This window comes from Octodon degus, unplaced genomic scaffold (genome assembly GCF_000260255.1).
Source record: "Octodon degus isolate 3935 unplaced genomic scaffold, OctDeg1.0 scaffold00064, whole genome shotgun sequence".
NCBI lineage: Eukaryota > Metazoa > Chordata > Mammalia > Rodentia > Octodontidae > Octodon > Octodon degus.
Genome location: NW_004524640.1, coordinates 9,431,504 through 9,453,734, shown reverse-complemented (window position 1 = coordinate 9,453,734; position 22,231 = coordinate 9,431,504). Strand labels below are relative to the sequence as shown.

Sequence of the window (22,231 nt, the reverse complement as noted above, 5' to 3'; positions counted from 1 at the left end):
CAAAAGGGGGAGTGAAGCTAGGTTTGGTGGGCTGGGGTCTCCCTGGTGACTGTGAGTCCAGAGAGAGTCAGCCACTTGTCCAGGGTCACACAGCAGATGGGCTAGGCCAAGACTGCAGCCCACCTGTGTCTAACCTCAGGCTCTTCAGCCCCGTGGGTGAGATCTCATAGATCCATGAGGCGGGTCCTCCCATCACAGGAAGCAGGGGCGAGGCTGGCAGTGCCCTGGGAGGCGGCCTGCCTTTGATTGTTTGATGCTCATACTTTCGAACCCCTGGGGAACGCCTGAGTCATTGCTGAGCCTGCAAACATATTTAGCTCCTTTCATTGTCCCTAATAAATCAGTTTCTCTGCACCTGCCTTCAAGTTGGGACTGGCTGCCTCTGTCTCCTACCCCTGGCACTTGGGCCCTTGCTGCAGCCACTCCTCTCAGCCCCCTGTGCTGATGGGGACCCTTGTGGCTCTGCTCAGCAGCGGCGTCCAGGCCCCCATAGCTTCCTGTGGTAGGGCTGGGGCTCAGGGACCTGGGTTTCAATACTATGCTTCCAGGGGCCGGCACCCCTTCACCCTGCATCTTCGTGGACCCCTGTGCTGGTGTGTGGGCCCAGACACCCCCCAGCCTGGTCCTGCATGTTCAACCTGTTTCTTCTAAGCCCCACTGGCAGAAGACCCAGGCCTCCACTGAGCTCGACATAGGGCACCTCTTCCGAGACGCCCTCCAGCATGTCCCCCTCCCCAGGTTTCTACCTCCTCCAGTGGCCCCGTCTGCTTCTCCTCCAATGACAGCGCATATAATCTGTGAGAATACTAAATCTGGAGTGGCTGTCCTGGGAACTATACACATATTCAGTGCTCTCGGTGTTATAGAGGGGAAGTCGGAGGCCCACAGCATTCCACAAATTTGCTTATGGCTCGGAGTATAACTGGGCCTTGAACCCAAGGCTCTGAGTGATGCTCCCTGCTGCACCCTGTGGCCTCTCACAGTAAGTGGCTTTCCCGGCTCTGTTCATTTTCTCAGGCAGGAGCGGCTGTGTTCTGGTGCCCCAGACCTTGAGCACCAGGAAGGTCTGTGCAGGTGGAACTCGGCTGGCCCAGGCCCCAGAGAAAGGGCATGCAGCAGACAGCGGGCAAGCCTGTCTTCCTGTGCCAGGCCAGGCAGGGGGTGAGGAACATGCTTCTGCTAGTGTGATCCATGGGTTCTGCCAAGCCTGCAGGCCCTAGTGGGCCAAGTGCTTCCCACCCAGGATGCCCTGGCTGAGGCTTCCCCGGGACCCCCTCTCACACAGGCCCAGTCTCTGAAGGCGGTGGTGGGAGGAGTAGCGCTCATCCGTGTGTGGTGGGCGCCCCCTGCTGTCCAGAGGGGGGAGTGGCAGGATGGCAGGAAGGGGGCACAGGCTGCCTTGGGAGGGGCAGAGACATGGGGCCTGGGTCTGTCGGTCAAAGCGAGGCCCTCCCAGTTTTGCTTTCTCCAGCCCCTGGCAACAGTGGCGACAGCAGCGACAGTAGCAGCAGCGACAGTAGCAGCAGCGACAGCAGCAGCAGCAGCAGCAGCAGCAGCAGCAGCAGCAGCAGCAGCAGCAGCAGCAGCAGCAGCAGCAGCAGCGTTCCCACAAGTCCCAGGGGCCTGAGACTCTGGCACTTGATGCTGTAGCTCTGAGTACCTTCATCAGCTGACACTAAACCGATGACTACTGCACCTACTGAATGCTAGGCACAGAGGAGATGCTCTGAGACCCGCGAGGAGCTTGCAGACAGACAGAGGCAGATGTGAGGAGGGCTCAGTGTGGTGCAGCGTGCACCCTTTCCCATCTGGGCTGCACCCTCAGCTGCCTCCTCCAGGGAACCTCCCAGGTGCCCTTCTGCCAGTCCAGCCCTCTTCCCCCTGCAACAACACAGGTCAAGTTGGCTACAGCTGGTCGTCTACGCCTGTGTCCTCCTCTGGCCACCAGCAATGGGATTTCAGACAGGGGCCTCAGTAGGATCTGGGGGTGTCCTTAACACCTTAAGGGGGCTGCCTAGCAGCTCGGGATTCAGGAGCACTAGCATATTAGAATCCAGGCATGAGCGACTCTGTCCGGTTCTACCCATGCCTAGAAAAGTGCCTGGCCTGGCATTGGTGCTCATGTGTGTTTGTGGGAGTACAGATAAATGAAACCCACAGAATCAAGCCCCTGGAGTGACGGCCTGTGCTTGCATCCCGCCAGAGGCAGGGAGCTCATCACCTGACTCTTGCAGTAGTGACTTTCTGCCTGTAGATATCACCGCTTGCTAGAAAGTTCTTCTCCCTTTCCCTGGACATGGTAGTATCAGCTCAACCCTGCCCTGTCCCTGCCCCAAGGGAGCCCTGCCTGAAGCCCAGCCCCTGGGGACTTCTGTCCAGTGTGGCAGCTCCAGGATCCTTAGGATGCGGCTCAAGGCCTCTCTGGATGCCCACCTTCCCTGTCTGGGCCAGGGTGGGGAAGGACCCTTGCTCAGGAGTTGGACTGTATGTTTTGTTTTGTTTTGACTATATGCTTTATTCTGTCTTTTGAGGGACCCACAGAGCAGCTGCTCATGTTAGTCCTGAGCCCTCAAGGGCGAGGAGGCAGGAGGCAGGAGGCAGGGACTGGGTCCAAGAGAGGCGCTCAGGGGTCCAATCTCCAGCTCAGTGTTCCTTCTGTCTCATCCTGTGCCCATTCACGGGCCAAATGAGGCAGCCGCAGGGGCTCGGCTCATGTCACCAAATGTTTACCTAGGCCTCCGCCCGCGGAAGCCCAACCTGGGCCTCACCTAAAGCAAGAGAGCTACCAGGTTCTTGCACACTCCAAGAGACAGGGGTCTCACTCCCTTAGAGGACATGTCTCCATCCTGACCCTGGCAAATGTGCGCAGGTGTGGGGGCGGGAAGAAGGGTGGTTGCTTGGTGACCCACAGTTTCCCCTGGGGAATTCTGTCTGTTACACTCGCCCACTCAGCCTGGCAGTGGGGCAGAGCCATTTCCTGTTGTCCAGCCAGGGAATCTCCCTCCCTGGGCTCCCTGGGCTGGGAGGTGGGGGTGGGGGGGTGAGGGGGTGTAAGATGCTCCTCTGAGGGGTAGGGTCCCCTGGAGTCAGAGTTGCCTGTGGTACCAGGATGCTGGGCCTCTGGGATTGGGCTGCAGGAGGTTGGGGTGCTGTGCCCCACCCCGCTGCCCTCACCACCTCGGTTCCTGGCTATAGTCCAGCAGGGAAGCCCCAGAAAGGCTGTGCTGCTAGGCCTGAGCCCAGTGGCCCACCTGGCTCCACACAGAGGTGAGAGGGAGCTAAGGCTGGGGCCAGGGCTGCCTGTGTCCTGGCCCTGGACCTTCGCCATGTGTGTTTTTAGCTCTGCTCCAGCAAGGACAGCCAAGTCCAAACTGGCTCACAGAGACACACTCAGGGCGGTGGGGGTGCCTGGCCAAGGGTAGGGATCCCCCAGGGGCCTCAGGCCCCTGCTTTGAGGGCTGAGTGTACTCCAAGGGCAAAGAGCCTTGAGAGGAGATGCGCTTCTTGTTCTCCTCGGCTGGGCTCCTCATATCTTTAGTGTGGATCTGGGGGCAGGGCCACCGGGTCCAGGACCTCTAGGTGGGCTCTGCACCCTCTGGGGTTCCCACCCGGCCCCCAGGTCAGTTCCAGGTGATTGGGGGTGTCTGAGGATGAAAAGGTGGTTGCGATCTCCCTGTTGCGCCTCTCTGGCTGCTCACTGCTTGCTGGCGATCTTCTGCTTCCGTGCAGAGACCAGGTCGTAGAAGGGGACGCGGGTGATGCTGGCCCTGCAGGGATGGCAGGGGACATGAGAAGGGGCTGAGCACTGCCCGGGGAGTCAGGGGTCCTGGGACTTGTGGCTGGGGGTGTGGGTGCCCCAGGAGGCAACCCCAGCAGGGGCCATGCCCAGTGTACCGTGTGTTGGGGCTGAGCACCAGGAAGTCACCCCTAAGTGCCCCTGGGCCCCCAGGAGACTCCCAGGGATTAGAGGGGGCCTGGCTGGTGTCAGAGACCTGCTTAGGGGACCAACTCTGCCCCTTACTGGCTGTGTGACCCTGGACAAGTTTCTCTCCTTCCTAGGCCTCAGTTTCCCCATCTGCAAAATGGAGTCTCGAAGGGTTCTAGGCTGGTGGCTGCACAGGCTGCTTCAAGGCCTGGGTCAGATTCCACAAGTCTCCTTGGGCAGTGAACTGCCCTGGTAGCAGGGCCCACCTGTGTTAGGTAGGCCCAATACCTGGCTCTCATCTTGTCCCCACCAGGCTCCCTCTCTGCCTTTCTCCCAATCTGAGGCCACATCTGCCTCCCTCACCTGGCCTGTAGTGACAGATCTGATGCTTGATTTCAGAACTGGCCCTACCTTGCAGCTTTTCTCACCTGAACGTGTCCTTCCCTGTTTGCCAGTCTGTGGCCCCCCAGTGACCCCAGGAGACAGAAGTGTCTCAGTGGCTGTGGCTCTACTCTCTGTGGTTGCATCTCTCACTGCTCAGCCCCAACCCAGCCCAGCCTCACTTGTCTAGGGGCCCCTGCCATGGACTGGTCCTGTTGCCCCTTCACCTGGAGAGCCCTTCCTTCCCCCACCAGGAGCAGGGGCGCTAATGAGGGTGTGGGGGTGGGTAGGAGCTGTCTGTCCAGCAGCCTCCAGCTGTGCCTAAAGTCAGTCCCTCCCTTCCGTGTCCTGGGCCTCGTGGAAGGGACCGCCATGCGAGAAGCTGAGACCCAGAGAAGCAGCGGCCCCCAGGAGGAGGCAGGCACCTGCCCTTACTGGATGGCCTGGATCCACTGGTCACGCTCCTCAGCGCTGGCGGCCGAGATCCTGTAGGACTCGTGTTTGCCTTCCACCACCCTGCCGTCGCCATCCGTCTTGCAGGCCTTGATTCTCTGGCCTCGGCAGCGCGGGTTGTAGAGCTCCAGGCAGAACTGCCAGAGGGGCTGGTGAGGGCTGGTGCCGGGCTGGGCTGCAGCCAGGCAGCCCTGCTTTCTGGGAACCTTTGGGGGACCCGCCTCTTGGGCCAGGCAGGCACTCTAGTGACCCCCAGGAGGATGCAGCCAACCCTGACAGGGGCTGGGGCAGGGGCTGCATCTGCTACGGGGCAGGGTCCACTTATATCATGGGTCCCCTTAAAGTCCCCATATGACAGGTGGGGCCATAGGCTTAGGAGACAACAGTGACCTTCATGTGGTCATCAAGCTAGTGCCAGAGTCAGGCTCTGTGAAGCAGCTGGGACTGAGCCTCCAGGAAACCCTGTCCCCGACCCTCCTCTCCTGGCTAGGATGCTATGCAGTGGCCCTGAGAGGGGTGCTCAGCTTGATACATACTGGTTTCTTGGGGTCATCCACCTTCTGCACAGAGAGGTTCTCTAGGGGGATGATTCCTCGCGGCTCCTTGTCCTAGAGGGGAGAAAAAAGACAGGGTCAGTGACTGGAACCTTGAGGCTGAGGGTGGGGAGCAAGCTTGGGCTCCCCAGACCCAGAGAGGAGGGGCCCAGCCCTTGGCCTGACTCTGCCTCCTCTTTGGCCTCAGTTTTCCTCTTCTGTCAAATGGGCCCCGAAGAGGGGCTCTGATGCATCTTGGAGGGTTCTATGCTCTGTCAGCTGAGTGGCTGGTGAGGGTTAGCAGAGGGTGGCAGGGGGTGGGATGCTCACAGTGGTGAACTCAAAGTAGTAGAGGCAGTTGTCGGTTAGGATGAACCATCGCCGTTTCCAGGTCTTCACGCGGCCCCCTAAAGGAAGGGGACAGTACAACCTGTCAGCTCTCCTCCTCCTGGGCCATAGCGACCCTCCCACACCATCCTTTGGCACCCCAAAACCTTAAAGACTGCATAACCCAGGCTTGTCCCAAGCTGCACGCAGGGCTGCCTAGGGGTAACGGCCACCTCCCTACTCTTCCTGGCCACTGGCCACTGCCTCCTGGGCCCTGTGCTAAACAGGCGTCTTCCATGGGCCAGGCGGTGTTCTACAGGACTTTAAAAATATTAATCCCAGGGCCATGGAGACAACACAGTGGACTAGGCAAGCACAAGGACCTGGGGTTTGATCCCTGGTACTGCACGTTGAGCCGGCCCCACCCCATGTGTGCTGAGCTGGCCACTTAGACAAGGTGTGGTGGCACATGCCTGTAATCCCAGCATTGGGGAGGTTGAAACAGGAGGATCACTATGAGTCCAAGCTGTGTAGTGAGACCCTGTACCAAGCGCGTGCATGAGCGCACGCGCGCGCACACACACACACACACACACACACACATCTGAGCCCTATGAGGGGAGGGCCATGGTTAACTCTTTTACAGATGAGAACACTGAGGTGGAGAGAGGCTCAGACACCACAGTTTGTGGCGCCAGAGCTGGGATTCAGCCTCTGTGTCCCGATCCTGAAGCCTGAGCCCCTGGCAGGATTGCTACACTCAGGCGTTGAAGGATCTCTGTCCCTGCTTTCCAAGTGCAGAATCTTGGGCCAGGAACCCTGATTGTCAGCACACAGTGAAGGGCCCCGGGGTGAGCGCAGCGAGGAGACTAGGAGGTCAGATTGGTGATTTAGTGTTTCCCGGGGGCTGGCAGGACCAGGGACGGTCCGGGTGTGGCTGGGCTGGGTGGGGCTGGAGGGGCTGGAAGGAGACCCCTTCTCCAACACTAGGAGTCCCCCCCACTGCCTGTGACCCTGGCTGCTGGTCTTGCTGGGGTTCCAGGAGCCTGTGTCAGGAGGCAGGGGCAGTTGGCTTGCCCTGCTGTTCCTTGGCTACATCTTACAGCGGCTGCCATGCTACGCCCACTACCGCTGCCACTTGTACCTGCCACAGCATCTCTGGAGCCACATCCTGTGGTACTTCCACCCCTTCCTGAGACACCCAACCCACTGCTCCCCCAAGTCTGCCACTTGTTGGCTCTGTGGCCTTGGGCAGGTGCCCTACCCTCGTTGGAGCTTTGGTTACTACAGAAGGCTACCCAAAGCTTGGCTGTTCTGGGTCCTACACCTTGGCCTTGTTTAGCAGGTCCGAGACCCTTCTCTTGCCTTCAGAGCTGTGCAGAGGTCACTCTGCAGCTATCCTTACAGCTCTGCCTTCCCACACTGCTTCATTCCTGGGTCAGAGTGGTGAGCCTACAGCACAGGTGCTGCAGTGGGCTCTTAGCTATCATTGGAAACTCTAAAAGGCTTGCCATTGACCCACAAGTGGAGGGATGGGTGGGTGGGGGGGTGTATGGATGGTGGGGCTAGATGATCAGATGGCTGTATGGATGGATGAGTGGATGAATGGGTGGATGAATGGATAGATGGATGGATGGATGAATGCATGAGTGGATGAGTGGATGAGTGGATGGGTGGATGCACGGATGGATGGATGGGTGGATGGACAGATGTGTGGCCAGATGGAAGGATGGGTAGATGAACTGGTGCATTCATGAATGGAAGGATGGAGCCAGCAGAGCACCACTGTGCTGGGGTTCATGAGATGTGAGCATGTATACAGGCGTCAGCTACAAGCCTGCGTGTGCCTGAGTGTGCATGGACAGCAGAACGTGTTTGTGAGCATGCATGGGCACTAGAGGTGTGCACTGGACTGTAGGGACCTCTCACCCAGCTTGAGCAGCCAGCCTTCCCGATCTGGGTTGAAGAAGGTGTAGGTGAGGTCACTGCCGTCGTCCTCAGGGATGGAGAAGGGCTCACTCTTGATGCTGTCGAAGAGGTTCTGGAAGGGAGTGGAGAGGAAGGGCCTGGGTGTGTGCCCTGGGTGCTGGGGCCAGTCCTTCTGTCCCGCAAGCCGTTCCCTTCTGTGTGCTTATTCTGGCCCCAGGGGAGCCCAGTGGTGTCCCCTTGTGCTCTGGGCCTGGTGGCACCCAGCCTCCCTGTGTGCACTCTGGGCACAGAAGCAGCTAGAGGGCTGCCCCCCGAGAGTCCTTTCTGCTGCCTCAGGGAGCAGCTGAGTCCTTCACGTGCAGGTGAGGTTGGGGACACAGGGCCCCCTGCAGTGGAGGGTACTGACTCATCCGTGTGCATGGCTTAGAAGGGGAGACCCCAGGTAGGTTGCTGACTATGCCCTACAAGTCCCCTTTTCCAAGGAACCCTGGCTGCAGGGGCTTTGATTGCAGGGTCAAGGCTGGGGTCCCTGAGAACAGATTCTAGGTCCCCAGAGAGGACTCTGGCAGCAGGAACTGCTGAAAGATGGCAGGTGCAACCATGTAGGGAATGAGCTGCCGGTCCCTGGAGGTATGCAAGCCAGGGCTGGGACTCTCTGAGGGCCAAGCAGATGCAGCCCTGGATGTTTTGAATGTCCTGCCACAAGGCATTGGTTGGATTCCAAGAGCCACCTCTGCCTGGATTTCAAGGCTTCGGAAGGACACTCTAAACTGCTTGGCTCTGCTTGTTAAATCAGACAGGACTCCGTCAGAGATAACTAAACCATTTCCTCCTGTTGCGTCTGTGTGGGCTGCTAATGGTTTCCTTGAGATTTTCAATGGAAAATTTTTTAAACCTCCTTCTATTCTCTTCAAGTTCGCAAAGTGGTGCTTGCTGGTTGTTTCTATCCTCTCAGATCTGAGAGCTTGAGGGTTCTGAGTGGGGTGCAGGCCGAAGCAGTGTTCCCTGGGCTCTGTGGGGGTGGTCGAGCGTGGCTTCCGGCAGGCCTTGAGGGCCTTAACTGGGAGCGGGGAGCAGGGGCCTGCGTCTCCTGGGAGCCCTGCTGCTGCAGGCCCAGCCTTCCCTAGGAGCTGCCGGGTGCCACCGGCTGGCAGAACAGCCACCTCTGGCAGAGAAGCCTCATTGGCAGAGCTCTCGGTAGAGACAAACGCTGGGGAGGCCCAAGGAGGCGAGCGGGGGTGCAGGCAGCCTCCACCAAAGCCGCAGGGGCCCTGCAGCCTCTGTGGTCACCAGTTACCATATCAGCTCGCACACATTCTGCCCCCACAAAGAGATAGCTCAGCTCGCCCACACTTCCTGTGCCTTGTAAATACCCCAGTATCCACTGCTACCCAACCAGCTACCTCACCGTCCCCTGGCCGCATCCCCTTCCAGGAGCTCTGAAGGCCCCATGCCTGCTCATCCCCCAGCTCCACCTGTCACCTCTCCCCTAGGGCCCCAGGGCAGGGTGTTTGGAAGGGGGTTAGCACCCTGGCTCCAGGAGGGAGAGGATGACTCACATGCAGCTGAGCTGCCTGCCATCTGCCTGGTGACTGGGTCAGGGTGGCGCAAGTGACCCAAGCAGTAAGTCACTGAGCCTCAGTTCTGGCACCTGAGCTGGGGCAGCTCAGCAGGAGGCTGCTGAGCCCAGAGGCCCCAGGGCCACCTCTGCCACTTGGGGAAGGCCACCTGTGGGAGGCCACAGAGGAGTGCAGATATCTGGAGCTTGTGCATCTAGTCAAGCCTGACACCACAGTCTGAAGGACACTTGACCCTTCATCTTTTCAGTGACAAGAGCTCAGGGCTCCCAAGCCAGGAAGGAACTGGCTGCTGGGACCAAGTCCTTTGTCCTCACATCTTGCCTTGTACTCTCTGCAGAGGAAAGGGCTTTGCATGGATAGTATGCGTGGGGGTGCTTCGCAGGAGTGCACCCTCTGACCCGCTGCATCTCTTAGAGCCCAGTATCTTCAGTGTACACTGGGCACACGGGGCTAAATGAGTACACCCAGTGCCTAGAACTATGCCTGGCACTCAGGCTGCTCTGATAGAGAAGTCTGAAGCAGACCCCAGGTGTCCAGGGCTGGAGACTCGGCCCCTATGTAGGCCTCAGTTTCTCTACCTGTACCACCAGAGAGTGGAGTGCCTGGTCTCCCTGCCACCCTCCCTGCCTGCTCAGTGCCCATGCCTTGCTTCTCAGGAAAATGCTGAGTTAGGGTCATCAACCCACTACACAGATGAGGTAACAGGTCAGTGCTCCGTGTCACACTGCCCAGGGCAGAGCTGGCACACTGATCTTGGCCCTAAGACCCCTAAGCTCTCTGCCTGGCCCCACCCAAATCAGCCAGGGCAGAGCTGGCTCCAGGACCCCGTTCCTCCCCTGCCACCTCCCACCTCACAGCCTTTCCCACCTGTGCACCCTCAGGGTCTGTGCGCCCTTGGGGTGACCTCTGTTTAGGTCACATTTAATACTGTACACAGGATGCAAGAAAACATTACGTGTCCTCTGCAGCCAGTCCAGGCAGGGTCTCCTCCTGGAGGACTCCCTTCCACAAAGGGGCTGCAAGCCTCTGTTCTTCTGATTCGTGGAGAACAAGGCCCAGAGAGAATGACCAAGGGACTCCAAGTCCATGCGGACAACTGCGAAGCTCTTGAGTAGAGCAGATCGGTCCTGTGTGCTTGTTGATGCTGCCAGGAAAGGTTCAAGATTCTCTGGCCTCTCCAGCTACCCAGGCACTCAGCCAAAAGCCCAGCATTTCCACACTGACCCTGGACACGGGGGACTCAGGGCGCCTGAGGTCTCAGCCAGGCAGAAGGGTGGCTGGGGTGGTGATGGTGGGAGCTCAGCACTTTTTTCTTTCCTGCTCTGCACCACCTCTCTGGGCTGCCAAGAGGATAATAATCCTATACAGACCCCCCGGGTGGAGTCGGAGGCTAAATGGAGATAATACGCCAAGCCTTGTGAGAAGAAAGTTCCCAGCTCCGTGCACACGCAGGCACTGTTATTAACAAAGGCTTGAGGTGGAAACAAGAGGGAGCGAGATGTCAAGGAGGCTGCTGGCAGCTGGCGGCAGGGACGTGGCACCTGGGAGAGCCAGCGGGCTGCAGCTCACACCTCAGCCAATGCTGAAGTCGGGATGTGCATGGTGTGGCTGGCTGCAGACCCGCAGTGACCCCGCTCTCTGAGCCTCTTCCGCTGCACCATTTCACCGAGCGCTGTTTTTCTCAGTATTAATCGTCCTGCACAGGGACATGAGCCACTGCGTGGAGCCTGCATTACGCACTTGGCGCGGGCTGTGCCCTTTACGTTTGTAAAATTACAACTCACAGCAGCTCTGTGACACAGGACAGCTATCCCCATGCCCTTTTGGAGGGAATGGAGGCCTGGACTCCAGTGAGTCACTACCTAAGATCACGCTGTGGGCCAGTGGGGATCATGGGACTGAATACCTCACTCTGGGAATGAGGCAGTCTTGGGCTGGGGGGAAGGCACTACTCAGGCCAGGGGCCCAGATTACGGCAGGAGGTCCTGGGCGTGCTGAGCTGGCTGTGGAGCTGCCCATGTCCCCATGAGCTCTGACCTGGGGACAAGGTGGTGTTGAGCTCTGGGCACCTTGAAGGCACCTGGCCATTCACTTGGCTGTGCCAGGCTCCACGTGTCCCCCCAAGTGTACAAGCTGAGCCCTGGACACTGGGCCCCGTGCTCCTGCCCAACAGGACCCTCATCTCAGCTGGCCACGCTGGGGTTCTGGTAGGTTCTCTCTCAGGAATGTCCTTTCCAGCCTCCCTTCTGGAAGTTACCTCCTCTCTGATGCCAGGAGGGGGATAACCCTCTGCAGGCTCCCCCACTCCAGGGGGGTCTTCCCAAATGGACCCTCCCTGGCCCCTGGAGCAAGACAGCAGCTGTCTCCGGTCTGAGGGGTTCAGTGCCCCAGGGCTGTGATTTGCACGGAGATATCGTCCCCCCACACCCCAAGCTTGGGCAAGGCAGGACCCATGCTGTGTCATCCCTGGGGCCAGCAGCTGGTACAGAGCCTGCAGCAGTGTGGGGAGAAGCCAGATTAGATGGAGGGGCGTGGGCCCCACTCCTGGCCCTCCTTGGGAGCTGCATTTGTGACAGTTCATTGCAGGGCAGTTGCCCTGTGCCGGCCCCCGAGGGCTGGGCTTCCTGGCCGCTCACCTGGCTGCTGTGGTAGCAGCACCCACTTACCCGCAGCTGCTCCTCGGGCAGGTCCCCGCCGCCGCTGATGCCCCGGTTCATGGACACGAAACGCTCGAAGGGCGGCCGGTCGCGCACGTTGGGGTTATGGAGGCTGGTGTTGAGCATGATGATAGAGAAGGACAGCACGTAGCAGGTGTCTGTGGGGGCAGACTGGGTCACAGGCCTGGCATGCCGTGCTCCCTTCCCCTGGCTGACCCTCTCAAGGCCCCTAGAGGCCACGGGGGACCCTGGCTTGGCATTCGAGGCCCAGCCTCACCCCCTTCTGGCTGGTCTCCCCACTGCCTACACTTCAGCTGCACCGGAGCTGTTCCCTGGGCCTCTCCCCAAAGTGCCTCCCCCTCTGGGTACCTCTCACCATCACCCTTTAGATCTTCACACCCTTGCCCTGGCTCTAGCCCACCTCCTGCACACCCACCCCCAGCCCCTGCCCACCCCGTTTTCTGCCTCCCTGGGACTCGGCTGCCCATGGCAGCTGCACTGCTCCGGCTCCATCTTGGGCTGCTTGGCCCAGTAAGTACTTGGCACTGCAGTCCTTGAAGGGCTCAGGAGCTGGCTCTGCCCCTGAGATGTCCTGGGTTGCAGGGGAGTGTGGGACCCCTGCTGGCTACTTGGGGCCCCTGGAGAGGTGGTCCAGCTCCCGGTGACTTGGGCAGTACTCAGCACCCTTGGCCTGCAGCTTCCCTGCCCACGGCTTAGGGAGTTCCACCTCACAGCAGCTCTGCATTCGAGAGCATCAGCGATTCTACTCCAATATCCAGAATAGCTCCCAAACACTGTTCTGGCCAGGGGCGAAGCCCTTAACCTCCCCACCATGCCCTACTCCCCACCAGCCCTACCCCATTTCACAGATGAGGAAACTGAGATACCAGGAAGCCAGGTTACATGCCCAAGGTCACAAGATTAAGAGCCGATTGGGTGGCGATTCACCTAGTGCTTTGAGAATCTCTCCCTTCCCACTTGCCGGTGTCTGTGGAGTACTGCCCTGCACTGGCAGACCTGTCCTTGGTGGGCAGGTCTGCCAGGTCCCAGCCTTCATGGGACGTTTCCATGTCCCAAGACAGGGCCAAGGGACAGTGCGTCTTTCCTCTGTTCTGAGTCTGGATTCTATATCCCAAGAAGGGATGAGGATGCCCAGTGACCTTGTGCCCAGACGGCCCTCTGCACCCCAGGACCACTCCATGAACAGAACTGGCTGTTATCATTTCACCTCTAGATCCAGGGAAGAGGCCAGGCAAGTGGGCTGTGGTGGCCCCTGGCTCACCCTGTCCTCTGGTGTCTATGTGTGAGCCTTTGGTTAGCCCTGGAGCAGAGGGTGCAGCATTGAGCTTTGTAGTTCTCCTTCTATGCCCTTTGTCCTTTATACCCTGTCCCACTGTTTCATGCTTCTAAGCCTTTGTTGAAATGGAAAATCTAGCCAAAAATATCATACAGAACTCCTATTCATCCTTCAAAATCCTATTTGGTCTTATCTGAGAAGTCATTCTGGACATGTTGACTCCCCTCCACCTCCCCTCAGACAGAGGTGCTGGTACTTTGGTACCTTGTGTCATTGTTCCCTGCCACTTCTCCCCAGGACCGTGTCCCGAGGTGGCTCTACCAGACCAGCACCCAGCAGATGGCCTGGCATGGAGGGCAAGTCTGTGTGGGTGGAGCCTGGCCGTGCTGAGGGGTCATACCTGTGGACTGGAAGACACCTGGGTTGCAGAGACAGTAGCGGGCGGCGAAGCTTTCCATCATGCGGTCGATCTTCTGGGCCTCACCGGGCAGCCGGAAGCTCCACAGGAACTGCCTGGGAGGAGTGGACCATAGGGAGCAGAGGGGTGACTGCTTGGAGCTGAGCCCCAGGGATGGGAGGGGGCTCACATGTGCAGGCTGCAAGTGTGTGGGCAGCAAGAAATGCTCCCCAGGCCCTTCTGGGCATCACTGAGACTGTAGGGCAGGCGCACTGAGCCCACGGACCCAGCTATGTGTCTTCCCCTGGCTGGGCCTCCATGCTTGGAACCTACACTTCCCTCCTGAGCCTGAAGTGGGGATTGCGGGGTGAGTTTCTGGGGGTACGGCTGTGTCTGCTCCTAGCCTGAGGCTCCTGAGTGACCCACTCCTTTCCTTTAACGATGAGGGGAGATGGAGGGTGCAGGCTTCCTCTGTGCAAACTCCTGTTCATCCTCCAAAGCCCAGATGGAGTGCCCTTTCTTGGGAGCTGACTTCGGGGCCTTACTGCCAGCAGCAAGACTCCCTAAGCACATCCTGCGAGCCAGCTCTCGCATCTGTTCGTCACAACCCTGTGAAGGAGGTGCAGTCATGAGGCCCATTTTACAAATGAAACAGCACAGAGAGGCTTCCTTTTGGTGACTGGCCCATGGTCACACAGGCAGGGGTCAGCCTGGCTGTGGAGCTCATGCTACGAACTCTGTGCCTGACGCCTGCCAAAGTGGTGGAAACACAAACGGCAGCATCAGTCCCCAGCCAGAAGGTACCACGTGCAGGAAATACCCAGCTCTAGTAGTTGAAGAAAGTCAGGGCTGGGGAGATAGCTCAGCGGCATAAGCACCTGCCTGGCAAGCGCCAGGTCCTGAGTTTGATCTTCCGTACGAAACCAAACAAACAAACCAGAAAACCAGCACGAACCCCAAGAGGAACAGAATGGCATTTCGCCGTCATCTGATGCCCATGTTCGTACTTACACAAGCAAGACACCTCCGTAATAAAAGCCAGGCCAGGGCGGGCTCCTCTGCTTGTGACCCACACCGCCAGAGCCCAAGGCAGGTGTAACCCCGAGGCTTCCTGTGTTTTCCTGCCTTTGCCCCACCGCTTGGCAGATGTCCTTGTCTTGGGATCTGGACACCCCAGTCCTCAGGCTGACCCCTGCAGGCCTGGCCCTGCCCACCACTCACCTGAGGGCCTGGACGAGGTTGAGGTTGGCAAACTCGTGGCAGTCCACGAAGGCCTGGAGGACCTGCAGATTGAGGGGATCCCTGGAGAGATGGGGGGCAGGCTTGAGAACTTGCTGGCGCCCCCTCCTGGAGGAGCAGCATCGTCCCTGCCCCGCTGTGCGCATGCGCACGTTTTCAGCCCCTGCTTGACCCAGCTCTGGCCTCCTTCCCTCTGGTCTGACCCTGAGGACTAGCGGGAGGGCAGTCCCAGGTCACCCCTCCACCGGGACCTCTCCTCAGACCCCACCTCTTCCCTGCCACATCCATCCTACTCCTCATTCTCTTTGGTCTCCCCAGCTTGCTGTTTCCTGAGGCTGCGGCTGCCCCGGGGCCTTTGTTGTTCCCAAGAGGCGTGCTCCAGTGCCTGCCTGTCACCTAAGAACCTTCCTGTCCATCCTCCCTACGATCGCAGCAGGAGGCTCAGGGTCGTCAGAGCCCTCAGTCCTTCCCTGCATTCTCTGAACATCAGGAACTCAGGGCTGTAACCGTGATGAGCGGCTCCCGCTGACATTTATGTCCCTGACCCAGGACCTGGAGTGGTACCTTCGGGACCAGCCTGTGAGTCTCAGATGAGCGCGACTGAGCGGAGGGCATGGGCGGCCCGCAGCCCTACAACACCATGCACCATCGCTGTCCGCACACCCCACCTCCTGCTGCCCCCCCCCCCCGTCCCCCCCCCCCGTGCCCTCACCTCTCCCCCAGGTAGGTGCCGATGGCCGTCTTGTTGAGGCCCTCGCCCTTGTACAGGAACTGGGCGATGTCCTGGGCGCAAGGCTTCAGCAGCTTGTGCTCAGTGAGATACTGGATGCCCTGGGGGGACAGAGCAGTGGGCCAGGGATGGAAGGGGAGGAGGGCAGACAGGGAGGGAGCCCGGGGCCCCTTGTTCTGCATGGCACGGCCTGTTCTGGCAATTTGTCCCTCTTGAACAGGAAGCGCCTTTGTGAGGTGGTGAGCTCTCTGTCCCTGGAGGCGTGCAAGTTCCTGCAACCAGCCAGGCTCGTGCCAGGTGCTCTCCAGGGTGCCCTTTCAGCCTGGCAGCCATTGATTATATGCTCCAACAATTCTATGCATTCATAATTCTCAGATTCAGCCTTTTCTTTTGTTCCCCACAAACTTAAAACCTTAAAAATAGTGTTTCGCTTTGTCACACAAGTAATCCATGTTATTGTATAAAAGTTGGAGAAAAGAAAAAAATAACTAAATCCAAAGGGCAGAAAGCAACCCAAGTCCCCCAGGGTCCAAAAGCCTGACTTCAGAGTCTGGATGGGGCTGCAGCTTGGGGGTTCTGGCAGGCCTATGTGCATGGGTGGATTGGGGCACAGGCTCAGGGGCTGTGACAGTGACAGTGAGTGCATTGTCACTCGACTGGCCTGGGGCAGAGGTGGCCGTAGCTGTAGCAGGACACCACCAGGGACTCCACCTAGCCCTCCCCCTGCCACCCTTGCTCCCCCTTGGAGTGTGGGCATGTGACTTCCTGTCCCTGTCCCCACCTGGGGCCAGCTGGCCAGCAGGAGGTGGTGTGGAGACCCGGAAGGGCTTCCCTAGGGCAGGGCAGGAGGGCGTCTTTGGGGAGGAAGCCTCAGATCTCAGGGCCCCCTGTGTGAAGGGGGAAAGAGAGGCCCTGGGAACACGCCCAGAGCGTAGCCCGCCGAGGCCCTGCTGACCTTCACGGGGTCCATGTTGAACTTCTTGCGCCCAATGCAAAGCTCCTTCTCCTTCTGCGCCATCCGGCTGTGGACGCAAGGGCATTGGTGGGTGGCTCAGGGATCCCATGCCCCCTCCTCAGGGCCCTTCTGGGGAGCCATAGGCCTTGGGCCGTGGGTGGGGTGGGGGGCACAGGCCCTGGAGCTGACACCAAGGTGTAAATCTCCCCCTAGCAGGGGGAAGCCAATCTGGCAGTCACTTGCTCCCTGCAGGCCTAGGGTTCTGCGTCTGCCAAGGGGTCACAGCGCCCCTTGCCTCCGCACTGCCAGGGTTAACATGCTGAGAACCACTGGGTGCTAGGTGCTTGGTAAGTACTATGCGACGGGGTGTGTGTGGCAGCTGTGCCCAGCAGCTGGCCTCGTGCACGCCCTCACCTGTGGTCCATGCCCTCGAAGCAGTCGATCTGGGCAAACACCTCTGAGATCTCATCCTTCAGCTTCTGCGGGTGGTCAGGCTGGTGGTCAGGGCCTGTGCAGCCACTCTTGCTCTGGGTGACCCAGCCCTGCTTCTGTCCTTGATGTCCACCCCCAGACCCCACCCGAGAGCTTCCTCTTGGAGGAAGGACATTCCCTCTTCAAGTGAAGTCCCCCGAGCTTGCCTCTGGGCTCCTCTTGCCCTCAGCTCTTGTGCTCAGTCATCACGTGCCCCGTTTCCAGCCTTGTCATCTCTTCCCACTACTCTGGGGCATCTTCTGCCCAGGCCAAGTTTGCTACAGTGCCCTCTCCTCCTTCCAGCAGCTTACTCAAGCCCAGCTGGGAGCCTGCCTTCCAGGCTCCAGTCCCTCCTCTTTCCCTGTAGCTGCTCAGGTGGCTTTCAGCCCTGAGCTCAGCCCTGCTCCTCCCTGGCTCAGTGCTGTGTTCCATTCTTCCCTTCTCAGTGCCCACTACCTGCCAGGCACTCCAGGCACTGAGTGCAGGGCACAGGAGAGAGGGCACAGGGCACAGAGCATAGGGTGCAGGGTGCAGGGTACAGAGCAGAGGGCAGAGGGTGCGAGGCACAGGACACAGGGAACATCGGGAACAGGGTGCATGACACAGGGCAGAGGGCATAGGGCAGGGTGGAGGGCACAGGGCACAGGACACAAGGAACATCGGGAACAGGGCACAGGGCACAGGGTGCAGGGTGCAGGGTGCAGGACAGAGGGCAGAGGGCACAGGACACAGGGAACATTGGGAACAGGGTGCAGGGTGCAGGGCACAGGGCACAGGATGCAGGGCACAGAGTGCAGGGCAGGGGGAACAGGGTACAGGACACAGGAAACATAGGGAACAGGGCACAGGGCACAGGGTACAGGGCATGATCACAGGTTGCAGACCCTCTCCTTGGGCCTTTGCAGCTCAGTGAAAGCTGTTGAAGGGGACACTGAGGCACAGAGAGGCAGTGATGGGCCTGAGGTCTCCCTCCAAACTGTGCTCCAGGACCCACCCCAAGCCTTTGTCATCTTGACTCTGGGGGCTCCAAGACCCCTAACCTGCCCCTCCAAACACATACTGGGCAGCTGGGGAGGTGGGCGGCTAGGCCACACCTCCAGAGGCAGCACATGAACACCTGGTCAGCACTCCTAGAAAGGGTCACCCCAAGATTGTGGGGTGCAGGGCATGGGCTGTGCCTGGGGGCTACTCCTGAGACTCAGCACCATCAGGGGGCCTGAGAACCCTTCTCAAAGCCCAGGCAGCTGCTGTCCATGTGATCTGCCTGAACTACTAAGCGATGCCCACACATGGGGTGGGAATGCTCTGGAAAGGACGAACCAAGCGCCTGCTGCTCTGAGGATCAGACTGGGCGGCCAGGCCTGGGCTCTGCCTTCGTGGAGCCCATGGCCCAGTGGGGCTGGGACCATGGAGCCATGAGGCAAATGAAACAACAATGCATGAAATGATCAGAGCATTTGATCCAAGAGACCAGCACAGAGTGGGTGCTCCGTGAAGTGCTAGCTGAATAAATGGTTTTGTATGGTCATGTCTATGCCTGTGTGAGTGCTGGGGGAGCAGACCCACCCAGCTTTTAGCGGGGCAGTGTGGGCAGCCTGGAGGAGGAGGGTTTAAGCATGAAGTAATGAGAAGCAAGGGTTGCAGGGGCGGGGATGGGAGCGTCTCAGGCAGAGGAGAAGGTGAGTGCAGAGGGCTGGGGCAGGATCCAGCCAGGCACCTTCAAGGGACAGAGCCCATCCCTGCCACAGAAGGGAGCTGAGAGTCGGATGAGCAGGCGCGTGAGACGGGATGGGGAGAGCTGGGGCCGAGCTCAGGGGTGGAGTCCTTGCCTAGAGTGTGTGGGGCCCTGGGTACCACCTTAGCACTGCACCCCGCACCCCCAAGCCCTCCGCAGTCTTAATCAGCTCCAGGCACTTGCATGCAGCAGGCATCATCTTGGCCCAACAGTCTATTCTGGGGGAGGAGCGAGGCTCACTGGGCCACACAGCTGGATTAGACCTGTGTGCAGTGCGGTGCGAGGGCTGGGTGGGCGGCTCAGCACCCGGCAGGCGCTCCATGGAATTGCTCACTGTCCTCTCGGCTGCCCAGGCCTCTCTGGGACCTGGCTGCCCCTGAATTCCCACCAGTGCCTCATCCCCCCACAGATCAGGCTGGCATGGGGTTGGTCTCAGAGGGAGCAGGTGAGAGGCGCGTGTGCTTGTATGTGCGTGTGTGCGCCTGTGTGGTTTGCAGGGGCTCTGTGTGTGCGTGCGTGGATCCACAGGTGTGCACGCACCTGGATGTCCTCCAGCAGCTGCTTCCGGTGCCATTTGATCCTCTGCAGCTCCTCTGTCTCCCCGCTGCTCAGCTCCACTGACTCTGGAGAGAGAAGGCCCCTGCCTTGGTTGCTTGTGCAGCATGTCTGCCCCTAAGATGCTGGGCTCCACCCCTGCCCTTGGGCCTCGCCAAGGTACTACCTCCCCAGAAGTCTTCCCTGAGCACTCTGTTTCTTCTACCCCCAATGCAGAAACTCTTTTCTGTTCCCCAAATTAGACTCAGCTCCTTGGTCATTCATCCACTTTGATCCACTACTGTAACACTGTAACCACAGCACCAGTATATCGTCCTTCCCTGGAACTCTCACTTACCTTTTCACCAGCTCCTCTAATTATTATTTATTCACCTATTTACCAGGAAGTGATATAAAAATTTGTCTCCTATGTGATTGGCCAGAACATAGTCACATGATCATCCTAGCTGCAAGGGAGGCTGGAAAATGAGCCTTTAGTAGGGTGGTCCTGAAGTCCTCACTCTCTAAGACACGGGGGCTGGCTTATGGGGATATTTGACTGATCCTGCCCCCAGAGGCTGAGGCTCAGAGAGGTGAGCTGCCCTGGCCAAGGTCCCACAGGAACATAGCTGCTGTTCCAGGCTGTGACCTTGGGGTGGGTTGGCTGCAAAGCCAGTGCTTGCTGGTCTTCCAGAAATGAGTTCCCTGAGGCCTGTGGGTATGGCATTCTGTGCAAGGTAGGGTGATGATCCCTGCACTGGGGCCTTGTGACCTGTCTAAGTCGCCATGGATTCCTTGTCACTTAGGGGATAATCCTCTCCTGCCTCCAGGCCCTCACAGTATCCCAGCCTCCTCTAGCCATTCTGTGCCCCAGCCCTCCAGTCCAGCCTTGGGCAGAGCCTCCACTCAGGGATGCCCCTTGGAGTTCAAAGTCTCACATGGAGATAGCAGCGACCAGGCCGGAAAGAGCCTAACTCCCAGAAAGTCGTGTCCTGAAGTGTTGTAGTGCTCTTTCCCTAAAGGAGAGGTCCTCAAATACATTGGGAATAATCAGCCACAGGACTCAGGCCAACCCTGGCACTAGGGACTGGGGTGTCACCCAGAGCCCCTTAGAGTAGCCATATAGAGGTTGAGTTGCAGATGGAATCTGGCCAGGTCTAGGTCATGGTGTGTCCACTTGGATTGTGGCCACATTCCAGCTGTCACTGGAATGGACACATGGGTGCTTGACCCATACCTGGGCTGTGGGTCAGGGTGTCATGGAGGTGAGGAGAGTGTTGGGACATCTGTGAGCTGTCACCTGTGCCTAAGAGGAAAACACCTGCTTTGGGCCAAGGGGAAGAGGGCAGGTGTGGCTATCCTGGGCCTCGCAGGAGGTGGGTGATGGTCTTTATTACCTCTGCTCATGTCAGCAGTCCAGAGAGAGGGGGGTCACAGACCCCACGGCCTGCCCAGGGAAAACCTGAGCTGATTTGGGCTGCGGCTCCAGATGTGGCATCTTTGCTACCACAATGAACAGGGCCTGTGTGCACAATGTATGCCTCACTGTGGCAGGCCATTTCCTGTCACCTCTGTTGGGACGAGGGGCGCACACGGTGGGTACCCCAGGGCCTGGCCAGCTGGGCCCTTTGGCGCCTCAGATTCCTCCTCAAGCTCTCCATCATGAAGAAGGGGAGAGACCTGACCATTGCAATGGTGATGGCCACCATATAGGTGACAGCATATTCCTGGACAAATAGGTACAGGTGGATCAGAGGCCTTGGGAATGGAGGTGCCTGGTGTGTGGACGTGGTCCCTGGCAAAACCAAACTTGCCCCGTTGGTGCAGCTTTGAGGGGGCCTGCCTCTTGGGACACTCTTCCAGGGAGGGACAGATGCTCCTTGACCACTCCTTAGGAGGAAGCCCACACCTGCTGGGCACCCTGGTGTGCAGGGACAGGCACTCCTGAGAGACACACAAGGTGCCAGCTGGGGGTGGGGGGCTGAGGCTGGAATGGCTTGGGCAGTGGCCAGGCTGGGGTGCGCCTGGGCTATGCCATCCGACAGGCCCCTCGGAGCATTAGCACTGTGTTGGGCATGGGGATGACTCCGAGAACAATTTATGGGGCCCCCATGGGAGAATCACGGGGCACCTCTAGGACTCAGCACAAGGCCACCCCTCCTGCAGAGAACTGCAGTTAGTGAGGAAAACAGTCCCCAGAGGTGTGGCCATGGACCCCACATCATTGTGTAGCCAGGAGGTCTGTCAAGCCCTATAGGGTCAAGGGAGCCCAAGGGTGGCCTTTGTCACACTGCATCAGGACCACGAGCAGAGCCAGAGGTATAAGACGGTTCCACAGACAGGCTGCCCAGGCCCCATGGCACCACTGTGCCATGGCTCCTCCTCATGGGCAAGTCCCTTGTGGCCTCCTGAGGCAGGAGGAAGATGGGCTGGCACAGTACCTGGGTGCAAGTAAGGATGGGGCAGGTGCAGGGTTGCGGACCTGCTCCCAAGGTCCCAGGAGGTCCTTGTCTCAGAACCTCGTGCAGGGCATCTGGCCACCCACTTGCCTTGAAATGAGGGTGTCCATGCCCTCCTGGTGTTAATGACTGGCTTGCTTACTGGTCAGAAGCCTGAAAGAAGATTGGCTTGTAATTCCAGTACTCTGGGAGGCTGAGGCCAAAGGGTTGCAAGTTTGGGCCCAGCCTGGGGAATTTAGTAACTTAGGAAGACCCTGGCTTGTGATTAATATAGAAAAGAGCCAGGGATGTAGTTTGGTGTGAGGGTCCGGGTTCATTCCCCAGAACAGAAAGAAAACAACTTTGGGAGACTGGGATGTCGAGGTCAGGATGAGGCGAGGAAGGCCTGTGGAAGAGGCAGAGGGTGCCCTTCTGTCCAGGGCAGTCACTAGCACACAGGCATGCAAGAGCAGCCCCGTGGGCACATGGATGTCGTAGCTGCGTGGCCGCATGAGGGCAGAGGCCCATGCTGAGCTCATGGTTTCTCCAGGGACCTGGAAGGCAGTTGGCAGCACTGGCCCCTCGAGCCGGCTCAGTTCGCTGCTCATTCTGGCCGGAAGCAGCCCCTGTTCAGATTTACTAGCACACTG

General features: G+C 59.1%; 1 protein-coding gene across 3 annotated transcripts in view; it reads right to left on the bottom strand.

Annotated features, from left to right (window-relative positions):
- Window positions 1–2,500: 2,500 nt before the first annotated feature.
- Cyth4 (cytohesin 4) overlaps window positions 2,501–22,231 on the bottom strand; it is a 24,994-nt gene continuing 5,263 nt past the window's right edge. Inside the window, exons 2-13 of one of the 3 annotated variants that reach the window (XM_023719058.1) lie at window positions 19,150–19,232; window positions 16,818–16,882; window positions 16,404–16,470; window positions 15,431–15,549; window positions 14,701–14,781; window positions 13,483–13,595; window positions 11,795–11,943; window positions 7,549–7,660; window positions 5,623–5,699; window positions 5,296–5,367; window positions 4,742–4,900; window positions 2,501–3,767 (exon numbers count right to left, since the gene is read on the bottom strand). In XM_023719058.1, coding sequence (XP_023574826.1) covers window positions 4,772–4,900; window positions 5,296–5,367; window positions 5,623–5,699; window positions 7,549–7,660; window positions 11,795–11,943; window positions 13,483–13,595; window positions 14,701–14,781; window positions 15,431–15,549; window positions 16,404–16,470; window positions 16,818–16,882; window positions 19,150–19,232 — 1,067 coding nt within the window. In that variant the 3' untranslated portion in view covers window positions 2,501–3,767; window positions 4,742–4,771. Of the gene's footprint in view, window positions 3,768–4,741; window positions 4,901–5,295; window positions 5,368–5,622; window positions 5,700–7,548; window positions 7,661–11,794; window positions 11,944–13,482; window positions 13,596–14,700; window positions 14,782–15,430; window positions 15,550–16,403; window positions 16,471–16,817; window positions 16,883–19,149; window positions 19,250–22,231 lie in introns of all 3 variants that reach the window. The other 2 variants (XM_004634587.2, XM_023719059.1) reach the window with 2 other exon arrangements.